This window comes from Amphiura filiformis, chromosome 15, assembly GCF_039555335.1.
Source record: "Amphiura filiformis chromosome 15, Afil_fr2py, whole genome shotgun sequence".
NCBI lineage: Eukaryota > Metazoa > Echinodermata > Ophiuroidea > Amphilepidida > Amphiuridae > Amphiura > Amphiura filiformis.
The window spans coordinates 62,440,362-62,459,656 of record NC_092642.1 but is presented as its reverse complement, the minus strand read 5'-3'; the positions used below and the strand labels follow the sequence as shown (position 1 = coordinate 62,459,656).

The window sequence follows — 19,295 nt, the reverse complement described above, 5'->3', positions numbered from 1 at the left end:
GGGAATAAGAGGTTCAAGTCTTTCTTTCGAATGGCGACAAAGGAACACCGAATTATGGAAGGATTTTAGGCTAGCTTTACCCGAAATGAAAATGAATCGTCTCCATCGGTTTTTCTTGAATAAAAATAAATATTGAACACTCTATTAAACGTGAATTATCGTCGGACATATCGGGGATCACTGCTAAGCATGCCACGGCTTCCACGGCAAACTTCTAAGTCTGCTAAATTTATTATGCATTTCATATATAAAAAACAAAAACGCTCTATGACAATCTATGGTATGACGATCTATGGTTTATTAATGTTTGAATATCGACATGCTTTTAGTATACATGAAAAATGGTTAAGAAATTTAGTTTAATTTTCGAACGTATTAACGTTAATTACACTAACAGATCAGGTTATCAGGTCTAATTATTGCTATGTGATTGTGCATTTAAGGAATCGGATAGCGACGTTTGCACAGTATTTTTTGGGGGGGGGGCCTGAGAGCACATCAGAGAGCTTATGAAAGTGTATTCTGAATAGAATGTCCTTTTTTTTTAATCTCAGTTAATTAAGAAATTAACTGTCCTCGAAGTAAACTAAATCTAATGATATGACTTAAAGTGTATGTAGCTGGGATGAAAAGCCGACCATCAATTGAAAACTTTGACCTTTAATATTGCAGATATATTTCCCCAAAAGACCTACATTTTGTAGGTGTTTGGGGACATTCTATATCTTTAATACGAAAGGTCAAAATTGTCATATGATGGACGGCTTTTGACCCCAGCTACTTTAAGTACATACCATTAGATTTATACAATTACTTCCAGGACTGTTAAATTTCAAATATATCAATTTTTAATCATTTGCCATAAAATGTGCATTATATCGCGAATTTAAAAAAATCTAAATTATTTGATATCAGAAGGACATATTTATAATGCAATTCGATATATCTGACCTACTCGCAGGTCCCACAATAAAATACGTGAAAACGTCGCCATCCGAGCCCTTAAAAAGTGGCTATCATGTATCAGACCAAAGCACTTCTTAATGAAATAAAATGGGATTATAAAGTGCTCACACCATACAGATAAGTGTTCGCTAAAAAAACTTGACTGTTGAAACGTTAATAATCCCTTAATAATTTTGTTTGCATTAATTGTTAGCCTCGATCATTTAAGTGATTGTTTGGTTCCATAATATCGTCCTTAGTGAGTGCACAGAAACATAATGCGATCGTAAAGAAAGTATACCACCGACTCAAAGTACCTTGCACTACTAAAGTAAATATAAGTTGCTGGACATGCGTGCCCATTATTAAAAGCATATTGGTATATTAAAGCAATATACAAGCAGGGGTATGTGTGAGAGTGTTGTGATCAGGGGTGCATGTGTCGAGGGTATCTTAGTGTGCAATATGTAAGCAATTTATATATTGGGAGAATGAAAATTACGGTCTGGAAAAGCACTTCTGAAATTGATGCTTTTCAAAAAAATCATTGACCAAATACGACAAATATTTGACTGAAAATTCGTTTTAAAAAAGACACTTTTTGGCCTTATTTGGGCAATATTTTAAAAATAAAGCCAATCCATAAACCGAAAAATCATTCATGGAATGGATTGTGTATATTACAAAAAACATACAAAAGCAAATTTAGATTTTTGTTTCTTCTTATATTGTATACATTTATCTTGCATGAATAATTAAGAAGTTACAGCACTTTTATTTAACCCTAACGCCCCAAGTTTTTATGGCAACTGTAGGGAAAGAATGAAGGAATAAAAAGAGATATCAAGCAAAGAAGTTGTTTGTTTGGGTCGGCGTCCGAACCCGATACCCCTTGCGTGTCTAGTAGGCTTACAAATAGGTCGGCGACCGGTAGCCATGGGTGTTTCGCTGGTCCGGCCAATGAAACCGTGTGTATATATTATGTAGGGTCATTGCATCATCACATCACGTAGGATGCATGTACGCGTAGTGCATATACAGTAAAAAAAAAAATTAGGGTACCGGTTATGTTTACCCCTGTAAATCCTAACCAAAGACAGATATGTCATAATTGGAACCAACAGCCAATAGCTGTATCTTTTATTAAGACCTCATTCGTTGAAATTGTTCAAGAAATAAAGACACGACGATCCAAAAATCCAAGGAAGATGCAAATGCATGCCCTATTGATTTGTACACAAAGCGTTCGTGAACAAGGGAACTAGTGCCATGCTTCCATTGAATAGCACATTAAAACTAGGGACGTGCTTTCCTTGAATGAAACGCAAAAGTGCAACTTTTGAGTTCGTTTCTTAGTTACGTTTTAGATCACCGATTCTTTAATTCTCAACCATTTCAACAAATAAGGTCTTAACTCGCAGCTAAAGAGTACATGTATTGACATTTTGCCTTTATATAGGATACAGGGGTGAACACAACTAGTACCTTTAATTTTTTGGGCTTATTGTATTTTGTAGTACCTGGGAGTGTTAGGGTTAATGCATTTCTGAGAATTCACTCCTTTAAAAAACCATTTAGGCCTACGTAATGCATTACTATCCAACAGTGCTATAACAAAATTACCCGAATTTATTCATATTTGTTTACCATTTTAAAATGTTAAACTGTTTTATATTATTAAAATTGATTAATAAACGACAGTTTTACCGAGCTCTCTGAATAAATATCTGAAGAAAAAAAAGATTAAAGTATTTACAATTCTATAAAATATCTACTATCTTCACAGGTGCAATCCACACAGGATACTCAATCTGCATCAATGCGGCTCTTCCTAAATCCATATCAATGTGAACTTTTGTGGCATCCATGGGGATTGTCTACATGGGCGAATTTCACAATACACTATATCAAATACGCGTGTCCCGTGTTTGCCCTAATATTTACTTAATTACATTAAGTTCATTTATTCCTAAATCCCGAAGTTTTTAATTAAATATATACATGTATGATAAATTATATAACTGAAAGCTTATTATGTATTATTAGAAAGGCAACCATCGCAACACTGCCCTCTTTAGTCTAGTGGTTAGGGATTGGTGTTTGAAGTACTGAGGTCTCCGGATCGATTCCACGTGTGTCCACTTTTGAAAGCTAATTTTATTTTGGTTTCAGAGTTTGAAATGACTTTGACCAATTGACATTGGTATACAGCTACATTTATGCTTTACTAATACTGCTATATCCCGCTTCAATGTAAAGAGTGTCATTTGAAACACATAAAAGGATTTCAGTCATATCAATCTTGATAGGGAGAACCTTAACCGTAATAGAAGTGAAGAGAGTATGGGTATGATACAGATGTGTCTACAACAGGAGTCGACTGGCTTCCATCTTTTTTCGTGTGATATATCCTACGCCCTGACGGTCCATACTGGATAAAGTAAATCTCATCCCTGTACAAAGTCAGCTGTTCTGCCCCGTAATACCCAGTCTGGGTGTAGAAGGGAGCCTCATTCTGGCCATTGTTGTTAGCAGTAAGTATGCCTTGAGAGTATAGTGTCCAGAACAAGGTGTCTATAAAATAAAATTAACACTTCCTTATTACTATTTTTAGTTTTTGTTTATCTTCTAATATTTTACTATAAATACCCCCTATGCAGCCAACATACACTTAAAGCCATAATGTACGATTTCTGTCCGATTTGAATTTTGTTATTCTTTACTCAAAATTAGCAGAGAGGTTCTGACCATTTTTAATGCCGAAATAATGAGGTAAATTGAAAGAAACTACCCACTGGCTATTTTGGTCGTTTAACCGACGTGGAGTTCTAACTGGGGGGCTTAATGTGTGAATTATGACATTATGTCTGAAATATTGCTCTCTTCACCTACAAACACAACAAATGTGGCTGATTCTATTTAGGTTTAAGTTGTGACGTGTAAAAATTACAAATATATCAACAAATCAGGTTTTAAAATGTTAAACCAATTTCATAATTATTTAAGATTGTACATTATTGCTTTAAAGGGATTTGCAGAGATTTTCTCTACAGACAACAATCAGGCACGGTATAATGAAAGACAAAGATAAATAGACTAGGTCGTGTCTGACGTCAGGGCAAAGGCTCGCCGTGATTGGTTGCCGACCTGCGCAGTACGGCATTTTCTGTCTAATTGTCGCGAACTAGTCTTTTTTAGCTCTATCTTTCATTATAGCCAGGATTCATTGGGGCACACGTTTTGTGTCAAAAAATTATCCATTTAAATGTTATTTCAGAACAAAATGTATTTTGTGAATTGTCCTTTTCAAAAAGGCTGGTTTTTAACGGGTTTTTTTACATTGTACCCTGGCCACGGTTTTTTTTTCAACAATTAGATATGGGCCAACTTGATCACAAAATACATACTTATGAATAAATCATATAAATACTTATGAACATTGCACATAATTTCCTCCATAAGCATGATAAGTGTGAATTGCTATGGCTGTTAGTGTGCGTAGGCTATCCCTGGTGATGCAGCCTCAGCGACCAGAAAAACATGTGATTGGAGAAGGTGAAGGCAACAACAAAAAAATTCTGCACAATTTTATGAATGTGCTAATTTGAACAGAAACAAATTTTTTTTTACTTTACTTACTAGGACTGCTGAATACCACCGATGCTCCATTACTAAATCCTTTATCGATGACGGTTGTTATGGTATCAGATGGTGTCACTTTGTAGATATCACCTTGGCCATACACTGACCAGTAGATGTCACTGTTTATTAAATACAAAAATGAGAATCTTTTTATTAGGGAATTATTAAAACCAATATTAATTGCCCTATCGTGGACTTTTTAAAACATTTTCACCCAAACTGGGCTTTTATAATGTTTTATTTCACTTTTGGATCTTTTATTGGAAGAAATAGCACAAAGTGGACCTTTTTGGAAATTGTTTGGGGTGATGCCGCACCCCCGCATCTGATACTACCAGGATTGTGGAAACCCAAGTCAACGTATAATAAAAAAAAAATAACATATACTTTTATACATAATGAGCTTATTAAACATTAACTCAACTTTGTATAAAATGTATGGTTATAAACAAGATGCAATTGAAGAAATAAATCAACACGCAATAAGAACATAAAAAAATGTCATGCTGGTTTCAGAATATCATGCCACTTGTCGCTTTGACAGCGACAAATCACTAAAGTCAACTTGGGAGCGTGGCTGCTCTTGACATATAGTATACATTGTATAGGATACAATTTTTGAACAACGAACAAAATAATAGAGACAACACTGGTGTTCAGAGTCATGCGGCACATGCACTTGGTTACAGAAAACAGCTACATGTAGTGGCATGCACTAACCAGTACACCACTCAGCGTCACTGACGCATCACTGACGGGAAATTAGTTCTGAACATTTTTATATCCCACGCCGATGTGCACATCCTTTAGCGAACATTATTACTGCGCATTAAAAAAAAAGCGCAATGATTTATAGTGCGCTACGCAAAGGCACAACGCCTAGACGTTGATCCACAAGCCTCAGCACACTTTACAGGTTGCCGCCGACCACTATGGCCACACATCAATCCATTATACCATTTAACAACAATTCTGGGACTTTCCTGCTTCATGAACGCACACCCTAGACATTCCACAAATAACCTTCGCAACAAGAATCAGCTCCCCGAGTTACGTACGCATTACAACGAGACAATTAGCAAGTTCCTTGTCCAGGGGAATTTCAAGCTAACTCAAATTTTCCACAAGAGCGCACTAGGCACCGCCAGGGTTCGAACCCGCAACCTCTCGCACAATAGTCGAATGCCTTATCGTTTGAGCTAACTTGACTGCTAAGGGAAGAAAAAGAAGAAGAACAATGCAGAGGAAACACATCCTTAACCAATGCGTTGGCTCAGTATACATGACTTACCCAGTGTCTTTGTCTAATGTTAGGTCTGTCCGTACAGATCCATCACTATTATATCTCTGCCCCAGTGTAGTAACTGTTGGAGTGCCATCCATGTTAGCTTTCTGTAGTGTGCTCATAGAACCAGGACATTTTGTCACCCAGTAGATTATACGTGCAGCAAGGTTAAGTTGAATGCTGTAAAAAACTGCAAGACCCAACAACGAAATGAACATTAATATAATAAAGCTACGTTGTATCTCAACTTTCTCAAACCAATTTGGTTTTGATTTTAAAAGGACAATTTGTGCTTTGCTAAACCAGAGTCAGATTTTGGTATTTTTGGAACCAGCATAAGATATGAATATGCTTATAAACTATTAAAATGGCAAATATCAAATCAATCAAATAAAGCTAAAATCTTACATTTAACAAGGAGGTAAAATGAAGGTAGGTACATACATTTTATCCTAATTCAATCCATTGGTGGAGCAGTTTTTTTTAAAGTTGTTTGTAAAAGTAATTTGAGTGTTTACTGCCAGTGCCAGTAAGGAGATCCATGGACAACATGCATCGCGTCGAGAAACAACTGTCATTAACAATGATGTAATTGTAACAATGACACCAAATAATACCAGATGACCTATGACCCCTAACTCCTATGAATAAAAAAAAAACCCAAGTATCAAACTAACTGTTCTTTCAGGTTTTAACATATTTAAAATATGGTGAATGAACAATGTCTTGTGAAAATTGATTCAATTGATGAATGACATCATAATGGTAATACCTGCACCTTGAGGCGTATAATTTTACCCAGGTGATTTCATTTGGAGCTGCACGTCCTTACATGCCTAGCATTTAAAATAAAATGTAGCCTAAAAGCTAAACACACTACAGCATTCGGACAGACTTTAAATATGTCGTGGATGGTCACAAATATGCAAATTAGCTCATTATCATGACAATGAATATGCCAATTAGACACAAAAGTAGCTGGAGTTTTTGAGCACAGCTTAACAATAACAATTTAGGTAGCAATTACCACTGCAACTCTGGCCATTGTATGTCGGGTTTTGTATCACCGTTTGTGAGTTGCTTCCATCCGAGTCACATCTACCGATCTTAGAGTTGACAGCCCAGTAGATTTGGTCAGTTGATGGGTCATAATCTACACTATGTACCCGGCCAACGTACCCCAGATTAAGGGACGTATAGCTTGAAGAGTCCATTGGACGTGTATAAATAAAGTTGTACTTGCCAATGATAACTAAATCTTTGGTAAAAGAAATACAATAAAATAATGTTTATTGGTTTGGTTGTTGTGTAATTGTGGAACAGTCATAAAAGCCATGTATTATAAACACATTCCATTTTCTCAGACTGTTCAATCATTTAAATAAATTTTATGCAGTTACTGTCATATGGCATAATTTTGGGCTAATACAAAATGGATGGGTCATTTTTTTTTCAATTTTCCTAATGTTGCCTATCTGTAGCCAAAAAAGATTATTGGGAATAGTTGTAAAAACCTTGGCAATTTACATGAAATTTGGCTAGAAATTTTGTCTTGGTATAGGAATAGGTGTAAAGTTCATGGAAAATTGGTTTATGAATGGGTCCACTTTCAAATTCTTAGTGGCACCTCCCTACCCAAACCAAACTTGAGTCCCCCGCCCCTCCCTCCTCCCCGGGGACACCGGCTCCACAGTCTGGGGTTTTAATATTTCAAAATTACATTCTTGTATGGCTGTTAGCCACGTAGCCTGTTTAATTTAGACCCCAGTATGTTCAGTAGGTATTTGCTCCCTTTTTTCAGTTGGTAATTTTTATTGGTTACTTCCCATTAGCTAATGACAACATAGACTTTAGAAGGGAACGGTCCGGGGAACAGTCTATGGTGTCAAAAATGAAACAAATTCAAAATGCAAGATACACCACTGTTTAAAATGCTCTAATCCAAACATTGTTGCCCTGCGCATGAGTGCAGATGGGCTATATGTATAACTTCTGCATGAAACACAGTGGTTTCCGGACTATTGAGAATATTAGAGGCTGCCGTAAAATAATTTTTTTTAAGTTCGGTATTTCATTGTACCGAATTTCTTCAAAATGCCACCCACAGCCACATTTAGAATGCATGAAGTTTTTTGCGTATATGTTAATGTGGCCTTACCAGGTTTTACAGGTGTGATAGGTTCGGCATAGGTGTGAAGACAGGACGGAGTAAACGTTAGAGTAATGTCCTGAATAGGAGTTGACTGACTTCCATCTGATTTCATATGATATATCTGACGTCCTGAAGCTCCAGTCAGTATGAAGTAGATCTCATCTTGGTACAAAATCAACTGCTCCGGGTCTGCTTGGTTATAAGTCGTAGTGTAAAACGTTGCCTCATTCTGCCCATTATTGTCAGCAGTAAATATGCTGTAAGACGGGGAGTCTTGTGTCCAAAGTAGGGTGTCTATAAAAAATAATTAAAAACTTCCTCAGTTTGTGTCCATGATATAGAAAACTTGTGAGTTTTACCTTGTCGCTGGGATTTTGCCGTGCCGCTGAGAAAAGCCCTTTTTAGAGTTCCTATTAGGCAAATTTCCCAGTATTTTCTGTAAAAATATGTTTTCCACTTTTAGGGGACCGTTAATTTCTGGCTGGAAGAGCTCAATATCTTACACCCTAAGTAGTAAAGTATCAATTTCCTCAACTCTATGCCAGTTATTTGAGACACAATTCCCAGATTATACAGCTGGAGAAACACTTATTAAACAAGGTCAGTTAACCCTTTTGCTCAAATTTGTTTGTTATAGATACCATATTCACATTACCTTTTTACAGTGCTTTGATCTTAAAAATTACGCTTTTTACATGATGATAAATCACCAGGGCCCCCTAGGTCACTTTAATAAATGAATAGTTTTGTTCTGGGCTGTGTTCCTTTCAAAGTTTTGTTGCTACGACATAATTTTGACGTTTTGTTGGTTGCATGCAAAATACATGCAAAATCATAGGCGGGTACGGGGGAAAACAGAAAGCAATAATTCCCCTGTGCATCTGTGCTCGTCCCCTGATCCCCCTCCCCCATTTTAATGCTTCCGACGCCAATGTGAAAAAGATATGCAAACAATGGATAACTTACTTGGACTACTGAATACCATAGATGCCCCATTAGTCGATCCTTTATCAACGACGGTTGTTATGGTACCAGATGGTGTCACTTTGTAGACATCACCTGCATACACTGACCAGTAGATGTCACTGTTTATCAAATACAAAAATGAAAATCTTTAAATTAGAATAAGTTAAGAGAATTTTCAATAATTATGAACTTGGAATGAATTTTCTAAACGGCATGCCAAAATTACTTCCCCCCTCTGCCTGCCATAAATTGCTTACCCCCCCCCCTACAGCCTGCCCCAAAATCTTCTTGCACATGCCAATTTTAAATGATCTAGATATATGATAGTCATTTTTTAACATTTCGCGTTTTATTTAAAAGGTGCTGTAGTTATTCCCCAGTTGCACAATACCAAAATCCCCTTCCCTCCACTTTTTTGGCTTGTCAACCCGTTCTTTTCTTGTAGTTTTAGCATCCCACGTGGCTCGTGATTATTGCATATTAGCACCTAAAGATGCTCTCCACATCATGTGGACATGTCATTACAAACTGCCCCCCCCTAGCCAGTATTGGGGAGGGGGGGTTATAAATTTTCTTTAACTGATCTTATTTTCACATACTATATTGTCAGCAGGGGAGAACTCAAGCCTAGCCATGTGTAACAACCCTTGCCCTTCTCCCCTGCTGACAGTGATAATAATTATGTGAAAATAAGATTTATTACCCGCGATACTGGCTATTCGGGGGGTAAAAAAGGGCATGTCCACAAAATGATAATTGAATCACCTATATACAACAGCATTGTTGGTATTTTTTAGCAGCTGAGAGTTTCGGTATTATTTCCTGCTGAATGACCATAACCAGAATGTAATAAAAACTGGAATTAATCAAGTGGACGTTTAATAATATCCCACAATAAAAGGTCACTGGTTTAGCGCTATAGGGCGGATAATGTACACAAAGAGAGCGCCCTCCTCTGAAAATCCCAACAAGTCGTGCCCTTATTTGCTGGCGGGAATGTTAGGGAGGGCGCTTTTAGATTGTGCTTAAAATTCCAGTTAGGTCAAAGGGAGCCCATAGCGCAATTAGGCGAATCTTTACGGTATCCCACAATAAAAAGTCACTGAATGAGCGTTATAGGGACACGGGCGGTTAATGAGACAAATAATGTGACCCGCTCCGACAAAACCAGGTACAAAAAGCTTTAAAATGATAACCAACAAGGTACAAAAAGCTTTAAAATGATAACCAAAATATATACATAGCATTTTTGCCAAATTGCATTTTTGAGTAATGGGTCAATAAGGGAGTCGATCTGGATTAGGAGGAAATCACAGCCAAGTATGAAAGAGAACCTAATGAACGGCGACGAGGGGGCCTACCAACTGAGTCACGTACATGACAAATTGATTCAGAGGGCGTCATCGTCTTCCAAACTCAACCACCGCCTACTTGAGATGTATCTATGGTGCGAAGATGGACACCCATATACTCGCTTTAATCAAAAGATATATCGCGTTATCAGGCGCTTAATTTGAAGGAGTGACCAATGTTTTTTGTACTCTGAAACTCGTGAAAACTCAATAACATTTGAATAAATAACCCGATAAATAGCCATTGCTTGATACCGTAATGAAAAATATTTGATTGCTCCTATGGCACTGAAACAAATTTGGTCTTTCAATATGAATGCACCATTTCCCAAAGGTATTTTAGGTGGCAATAATTAGAAATAAATAGAAAGACGATCAATTATGGTACAAAATAGACTCACCTGTGCATGTTACTCCATCTCCACTGTAGCCGGCATTACATGCACATGCGAAGGAACCATCGGTATTGGTGCAAGCAGCATTTGCGTCACAGTTATCAGAACCCGAAGTACATTCATCAATATCTGTACAAACATTTTTGAAATGCTTTTTTTAATGCGACTATTACACTTTATGTTGTCAAATATTATGTGTGTTAGATACAGAACAAATGACACTGCCAGTGTTAATGTTTTGGAAATATTGTCAGTAATGTGCGGTAAAATAAGTCGTAAATTATTATGTAAAAAACAACCAGATATTGAGGTATAATCAAAAGGAAAGTTAGAATGTTTCTTGCACTCTGAAACAGTATACAATTGAAACTCAATAACGTGCGAATAAATTGGCTTGGCTTGACAACATAATTATTACTTTTGATTGGTCACATCACAATTATTACTGAAATGAATTTATTTTGAAAACAAAAAAGCAATAATAGCAGAAAATTGTTACAGGAATTAAAATGCATCAGTTTCAAAAGGTAGTTTGTCTTTTTGACTTGCATATAGGTGACAATGGTTATCTAAAATAAATAAAATTTATTTATATTTATTTATATAACATTCGGCCGAAGCCAGGCTAATCCCAATAGTGCTCAGAGGCTACTAAATTTAAGGGACGCCATCCGGATATGACGGGACAGGGATATGGGAAGAGGTCCGATTTTAGATGCAGGAGGAAAACCGGAGCACCCGGAGAAAAACCTGCGAGGACGAGCATGGATCGGCAACCAAACTCACATGTGGCGCCGCGGGGAATTGAACCCGGGCCACAGTGGTGAGAAGCGAGTGAGAAGACCACTACACTAACCCGCCCTAAAATGGCGACATATTACAAAATACCACTAACCTATGCATGTTGCTCCATCTCCACTGTAACCAACATTACATGCACATGTGAAGGAGCCATAGGTATCGGTGCAAGCAGCATTCGTGTCACAGTTATCAGTACCCAAAGCACACTCATCGATATCTGTACATAAAGTATGAAATTTCTTTTCTTTTAAAGAATTACCACTTTTGGTGTATCAAAAAGGATGTATTATGCGATATAGAACAAATGATACTGATAATAAGGTTTTGGAAACATGTTATGATAATGCATGTTTATATTTACTGTTTATATTATCAGGTTAAGTGCGATAAAATAAGCAGGGCAGTATTCATGGCATAATTATTACACCCCGCTCCATACATACGCGTGATCGCGACATAATACATCATAATCGGCCACCACGAAAGCAGACGCACTGAGAATTATAATGTGTGCCTATTGAAAGTGGACATGCCCTTACACCAGTAGAAGCCAGTCTAATTGTGAACTGAATGGATGTTGCATACATTTAAGTACTTGTAGTAAACTTTATCACATATCTCAAACGAGGAAATTGATCAGAGGCTGTTTTTAATGTTATTATCGTGATATTTCTTGCACAAAACAATGATGTGTAGGCTATACATTGGGGTAAAAAAATGCGGTAGATTGTTACAGACTTTGCTTGGTAGAATACATAATCCATTTGCAAAGTGTTTTGACCAGGTTTTGAACTAACAAATCTCATTAAATTCTATTGAAATCATTTTAACACAATGATTGTTGCTGCTAACAATTTTAATGAGGACTTACTAGGCTTTGCATAGATGTGAACACAGGACGGAGTAAATGTTAGAGTTATGTCTTGAACGGGAGTTGACTGGCTTCCATCTGATTTCATATGATATATCTGACGTCCTGAAGCGCCAGTCAGTATGAAGTAGATCTCATCTTGGTACAAAATCAACTGCTCCGGGTCTGCTTGGTTATAAGTCGTAGTGTAAAACGTTGCCTCATTCTGCCCATTATTGTCAGCAGTAAATATGCTGTAAGACGGGGAGTCTTGTGTCCAAAACAGGGTATCTATAACAAAAAGTAATGTTTTTGTTCGTTTAATAAAATTCTACTAGAAGATACAAAATGCCCTCCAAAACAATTTTAAAATGCCCTCATTTGGCCGACCCCCTCCCCTAAAATATTCTGCCATCTGAAAGCTGACACTGTATGAAAGGAGTGGAGACCAGTAACCAATAGTGCAATACAATTATTATACGATGTTCAAAATAATGATTATCTTTGCTCCGGGATTTCATATTTTTTCTTAATCTCAACGTTTTGTTGCTGCGACATAATTTTGCCGTCCTGTAGATGTCAAGGTCAAAATGCATGCACAATGTATGGAAAAATGGATAACTTACTTGGACTACTGAATACCATTGATGCCCCATTAGTGGATCCTTTATCGATGACGGTTGTTATGGTACCAGATGGTGTCACTTTGTAGACATCACCTGAATACACTGACCAGTAGATGTCCCTGTTTATTGAATACAAAAATGCAAAGTTGTTAGATTTACACACTTGTCACAGAGATCTAATGCTATTTATGTTGTGGAAATCAATGTTAAAATACAATAACAGATACGATTCAAGTATCAAAATGACCGTAAAATCAACATCAACTGTGCATAACCGGTGTGCATAAAAAGTATCGCAATACCGAAATAAGATAAACAAGTTGCAATTCATGCAGAAATTGACACTGGTGGGAGGGCACTTTTAGATTGTGCCTACAATTCCAGTAAGGTCAAGACAGCCCATTGCGCCATTAGGCGAATCTTTACGGTATCCCACAATAAAAAGTCACTGGGTTGACACTATAGGTACATGGCCGTTTAATGAAACAAATTATATGTACGACTTACCCAGTATCATGATCTAACGATATTTCTGACAATTCTTCATCAGAGTTAGATTTCTGCCCTAGTGTAGTAACTGTTGGAGTGCCATCCATGTTAGCTTTCTGTAGAGTAGCACTAGGACACCATGTTACCCAGTAGATTGAACGTGTAGCAAGGTTAAGTTGAATGCTGTAAAAACCTACAAAACCCAACAATGAAATGAAATGATAAATAAAACTATACGTACATTGTGTCATCTTTTAATATTAAACCCAAATACATTTTAAAAGGATGATTTGTGGCATTGTAAGAAAAAGCAAAATGTGTTTTATAAACCAATCAAACGGCAAATCAATATAATAAAGCCATATTTAAAGGCATCACTTAAAAAACCTGACCAGGGCATATTGGGTGTTCAAGGCGAAATGTATACCTACTCATGTTACTTCTGACCATTTACCTGGGAAATGAGGAATAATGCAATATGTGGCATTATGGCTGTAAAAATTGAGAGTTGCCCTTCAGTTGCCCTTCACCAGGCTTCATAACCTGCTTACCATCCAATGGTTCAGTGAATTCAGTGTTGCTATGACTTTCAGTTAGGAACTTGATCAAATATAACTCAAAAATTGGCCGGTTAAAAAAGACACTGTACACAGACTTGGAAACCGGGATTTGACAGCCCCCGCCCCATGTTGAAAATCTTCCTAAGCCACTCCAGTATCATAGCTAAATGACCAAACCTAAACCAAGTGACTGACATGCTTATATCTGCCTCCAATAATTATTAGACATATCACAGTGAACTTACCGTTACAAATCTGGCCATTGTGTGTCGGATTTTGCATCACTGTTTGCTGGTTGTTTCCATCAGAATCGCATCTACCGATCTGAGTGGTTGATGCCCAGTAGATTTGGTCAGTTGATGGGTCATAATCTACATCCTTTAGCTCCCCAATGTTCACCAGGTTCAGATTAGTAAGAGTTGAAGAACTCATTGGACGAGTGTATATCGCACCATGTGGAAAAATACTGTCGCCAATGATGGCAAAATTATCTTCTGTAAAAGACACAAATATTTGAAACAGTCACACAATTACAGGTCTTAAATTTTTTTTTGATTTGATTTGTTCGGGTTTTGACAACCCTGGATAACCCAAGAAAGCCTCTATTGAAGCTTATTTCCATTGGGGTCCATTTGAACACCGGGACGGATTGGGAACAGTCAGGGGTTAACACCCTACTCTTTTCGAAACTGGCTGCGAGATACATGTACAGGTATGGCTCTCTGTACACGGGACCGACGGCTTAACGTCCCCTCCGGAGTACGTTCATGATTCATTTACCCAATTCTAAATGAACCATGGGGAGAGCGGAAGTCTGAATTTAATCTACAGAAGTTGCCAATTAATTTCAGACTGTTTTTTTCCAAGTCAATATCCCAGCAAATCGCCACCGCCGGGAATCGAACCCGGGACCTCATGCACTAAAGGCAAGTACCCTAACCATTGCGCCACGCTCTCCCCCTTGAATTTTCTCAAACTGTCCAGTTCTTTGGAACAGATATTGTTTTTATGTTTCCTCACCTGTTGACACACATTTTTATGTTAATACTGAATGAAATGATCAAAGATATGAATAATTACATTGCTATTTCAATTGAACTATAATAGGGAAAGTCTCTATTTAATACAGGCAGTTATAATTAGCAGTTTATGCACTCAACTGTGTAAAACAATACACAAGTGAGCCTAGCTTATTTCATTTTTCCATTGGAGTAAAAAGAGAACGATACAAGAACACTCTTTCGCACACCATCATTGCCCCCCCCCCCACTAGGCTATAGGCTGCAATATCGTTTTTCATGGCACCAATTTATTTAATCAACCAACCTCCATCAGTTTGAAAAAGACACAGAGTCGAAAGCTTACGCAAGTGAACAAATTAGTTGTGTTTAACGGTTTAAACTCTACCAATAACAATTATATATTGCACTAAATGTAGGGATAACCATCAAAATTTCATGTTGCCCCTATTGCTACAAAATATTGTTTTCTGGATAGAACTCATCAATAGAAGTATTTTGGTGGTTAAATTGTCAAAATCGGTCAAAAACTTTTGGAATTATGAATTTTCAAAGTTTCCCATTCTGACCGGTCATTGGAACGAAATAAAATGACAAGGTCCAAAAATATCAATTGAGAGCAAAATTGGCATAAGCATTATATTTACCTTTATATATTTCTTTATTTTAACATGTATGCAAACATGAAACAAGCATATTGTGAAAGTATCAAAGGGGTTTCTTACGAAATGGCACTTTACTAGTCAATGGCATAAATTATTTTTTCAAACCGAGGCATTGAAATCATGCATTTAGAGAACATTTTGCCAAAAATCATCCAAGATGGCCGATATGGCACAAAATCAAAATTGCAAAATCAAAGTCCAGGTAAACATTTTTTTTTCACAACCAAAAATGTCAATGTTATTGGGTTTAATATGACCAATTAGTAGGTGTATGCAAATTAAATCTTAAGTGTCATTGAAGGTCATTGGCTCATTCACAACAATAGAGGTTATCCACTTCACTCATCATGCTCATGTGTGACTTCTAACAAAAGGTGCTGGTACCCATAGTATTCCTCATTCAAAACAATTCAATACATGACCTCGGAGTTACCTGCATGACTTTCGCGGGCTATTTTGAAACAGTTATGGTTGCACATTCAGGTACTTCTTTTGAAAGTTCTAAACAAGGTATAGCCAGCAGCAAGTTGTATATGGTATAGGCCTAAATATAAGAAAACGTTTAGGGTTGAAATCAGGTAAAAAATACATCAAATGGGCACGAAACTTCACATTTATGTTCAGAAAGGTGTCTTCTTAGCATGATTCGAAAGGAGTATGGAAATTCCAAAGGGAAGCTGGTGATTTAATTTGTAACTCAAGATCTACTTGTTCAATTTTTTAACCTTTTTATAGAGGGTATGATAGAGGTATTACTGGCAACTCTGCCAAATTACAGCTCAGTAGGCCACGTTTTTACCTGAAATTATTGAGAAATTTCGGCCATATTCAAGGTCAACACAGTGGTCAAATTTTTCAAATTTTTGAAATTTTAGCAATATTTCTTCACGAAGTGTCAAGACTAATAGGGGTCTTCATAAACCGCATGGGTATTATTTATTGGCGTGTGTCAGGAGACGGTGTCAAATAATTTTTGATAGACAATTTGCTTTCCATGAGTTTACATTATAATTAGTGGGTTTTTAGCGGGTTCGCCGTCGGACAAGTTTAGAACTGTCAAGCTTTCGTCAGGAGTAGCTCTGACTTCTTCAGGACAAAGTACCTAAGAATGAGACATGTAGACCGCCCCTTGTCTACTGATGACTCTAACAAGAGTCGTTCACTGAAGACTGCCCCTTGTCAACAGAGAACAAGCAGATCTCGCCTATCTGCTAATATAAAGGTTTTGGTGGCTCTGAAAAGAGCCGTTCAATGAAGACTGCCCCTTGTCTACAGAGAACTAGCAGATCTCGCCTATCTGCTGATTTAATAAGTTTTGGTGGCTCTGAAAAGAGCCGTTTGCTGAAGACTGCCCCTTGTCTACAAAAACAAGCAGATCTCGCCTATCTGCTGATTTAATAGGTTTTGGTGGCTCTGAGAGCCGTTCACTGAAGACTGCCCCTTGTCTACAGTTTACATTTTACATTATGGTTCTCATTATGGTTCTCATAATGTAGTGCATTTGCCTAAAATGGTGGAATTTAGAAGGCTGACTTTGAGCTTTGTGGGGGACACAATTTCGGACTTTATGCAACATTGGTCTGTTATTATCAAATTTATTGGGATTTTTGAGGTGATATTTCCTAAACTTTGTCAGCAATTAATATAGCGTTGGTCTTCCCAACAAATTGTTGGTGCGGTATAATTTTGCTTAAAATTAAAGCAAGTAATTGAAACACTTCATAACAAATTGAAAAATAACTTGGAAAAAATGCAACCCCAAAATGGAAAATGCTTATAACCATATTTTGCGCTAAATATCTAACCAAATTGACCTCTGGTCCTGCTACCCCCTACCAAGTTATACATCACTGATTCAATACCAGTTACAATTTTTGAATGGAGTCAATAATTATAATCATTATGTATTTTACATTCTTACCCCCCCCCCCCCGCCCCAAAACGAAGAGATAATTAGGTTTTCTTAGACTGACCAACTTTTTCAGATTTTTTTTTACTTTTACTTTTCCATCAATTACTTATTTCATCAATCAGTCTTTCAGTTACACTAACAGTATAGGGAATATTGTGCAGCGTAGAATTTTACAAATTAGTAAATATCTATTTTTCTCACTTGAATTCTGATACATTTAGTAAAATATACGACAAATGAATGTTGTTACACATGATAGTATCACTGTAGTCACACCTATGGCTTTTTGGGCAATTGCAATTAAGTTTCATTGGCGGTTACATGTTGAGAAGTAACTACAGGTGTTTTTATTTTAAATCCAGCTTATACCCAGTCTTCCCCTGGGTACTCATAGACACTCAAACAGTTGTTGGCCTTCCTGCATGATTCTGCACCCAGGGTTCTTACAATGTTTACACCACTTGCACAAACTTGGCAGGGAATTTCGACAAAGTGTGCCAAGTATTCCAAGAACTTTTTTCCAGGATTGTAGCAGGATTTCACAAATTGTACAAATCCCACAACAATTTCTTATACAATTGAAACTCCACGAGCGATTTAACTCCCTGAGAACTACCTGCCGATTGACCAAAATAAATATTGTGTCCAATTTTGAACCAATCAAAGAGGGTATTAATACTTGCATAATTGGTAATTAAAATAAGCATTTCAAGTTATCAACCAATCAGAAATGCTGTTAGATAATGATTACACTTACCTTGACTAAGAGATGTTGTAAACTCAGCAGCCACAATGAAGCATACTAAGACGAAACCTAAGTTGAGTGCCATGCTGCAGGTAGACTACCAGCTAGCGTAACAGAAGCTTGTAACGTAGTGGTTTGTTGTTGGGTTCAACAGAAATGTAGTCAATTATCAAAGTTAAAACTTGGTGACTAGCTGCCAAAAGACAGAATGATGAAGTAAGCAACCATGTCTATATTTATACACTTTATCGCCTTTGTTTCTTTTGATATTCATATTTTACTTTTATTTTCTCTTTTAACACTAATGTGTTCCTGGAAAAAGAAACGTTCTTCTTATTTCTTTGTTTCCTTTGTGTGGGTTGATTTAATTGTTGGCTTTTCAAGTTTTTTAAAGTTTTACTTTCGGTTGGTAATGAACACAGTTTGTTGTTTGGCAGATTCAGTAACTTGAACCAAACATCTGATTAAAAATTCATCAAATTCAGATGTGGGAATTTCTTTAAACAAGCATGGTAATAAATGCGTTTCACTTTTTGAGAGAGAAATTGGACTTGATAAATGCACGCGCGCTGATAAATTGATGCGTCCAAATGCACGAGCCCCGCAAGGGAATTCATTGGACCAACATTGGTTAATTGTATCAACATTCAACAAAAGTGCCATCTGTCGAGCAACAAGGAGTCTGTAATTAAAAACCTATTTCATAAACAAAAAAAGTTCCTCAATTTCTATTGTTTTTAACAACAATCATCTTTTAAATAAATTAACTTGGACCTTATACCAAATTTTTTAAACATATAAAAAGCTATATCTGTGTCAATTTCTGTGCTTTTCCGGAAAAAAACACAATATGTTTGATATGCGGCACCATTTTGCAGCATTATTAAGTTT

General features: G+C 36.9%; 1 protein-coding gene across 1 annotated transcript; it reads right to left on the bottom strand.

The window, feature by feature from the left end:
- Positions 1 to 479: 479 nt before the first annotated feature.
- LOC140171932 (uncharacterized) lies at positions 480 to 18,594 on the bottom strand. Its single transcript, XM_072195278.1, has 9 exons — positions 18,417 to 18,594; positions 14,309 to 14,557; positions 13,522 to 13,696; positions 8,991 to 9,109; positions 8,031 to 8,318; positions 6,900 to 7,130; positions 5,879 to 6,062; positions 4,585 to 4,706; positions 480 to 3,519 (listed from the first exon to the last, which is right to left on the bottom strand). Exons 1-9 carry the CDS (start codon positions 18,487 to 18,489, stop codon positions 3,263 to 3,265), a joined length of 1,698 nt encoding a protein of 565 aa, XP_072051379.1. The 5' UTR covers positions 18,490 to 18,594; the 3' UTR covers positions 480 to 3,262.
- Positions 18,595 to 19,295: the final 701 nt, after the last annotated feature.

Excerpts from the sequence above, each read along its gene's own strand:
- LOC140171932 (XM_072195278.1), bottom strand. The coding sequence starts at position 18,489 with ATGGCACTCAACTTAGGTTTCGTCTTAGTATGCTTCATTGTGGCTGCT. Across the intron at positions 7,131-8,030 it reads TATCACACCTGTAAAACCTG|ATTTAGTTATCATTGGCAAG; the intron begins GTAAGGCCACAT and ends CTTTTACCAAAG. Across the intron at positions 3,520-4,584 it reads GGTGGTATTCAGCAGTCCTA|ACACCTTGTTCTGGACACTA; the intron begins GTAAGTAAAGTA and ends TTTATTTTATAG.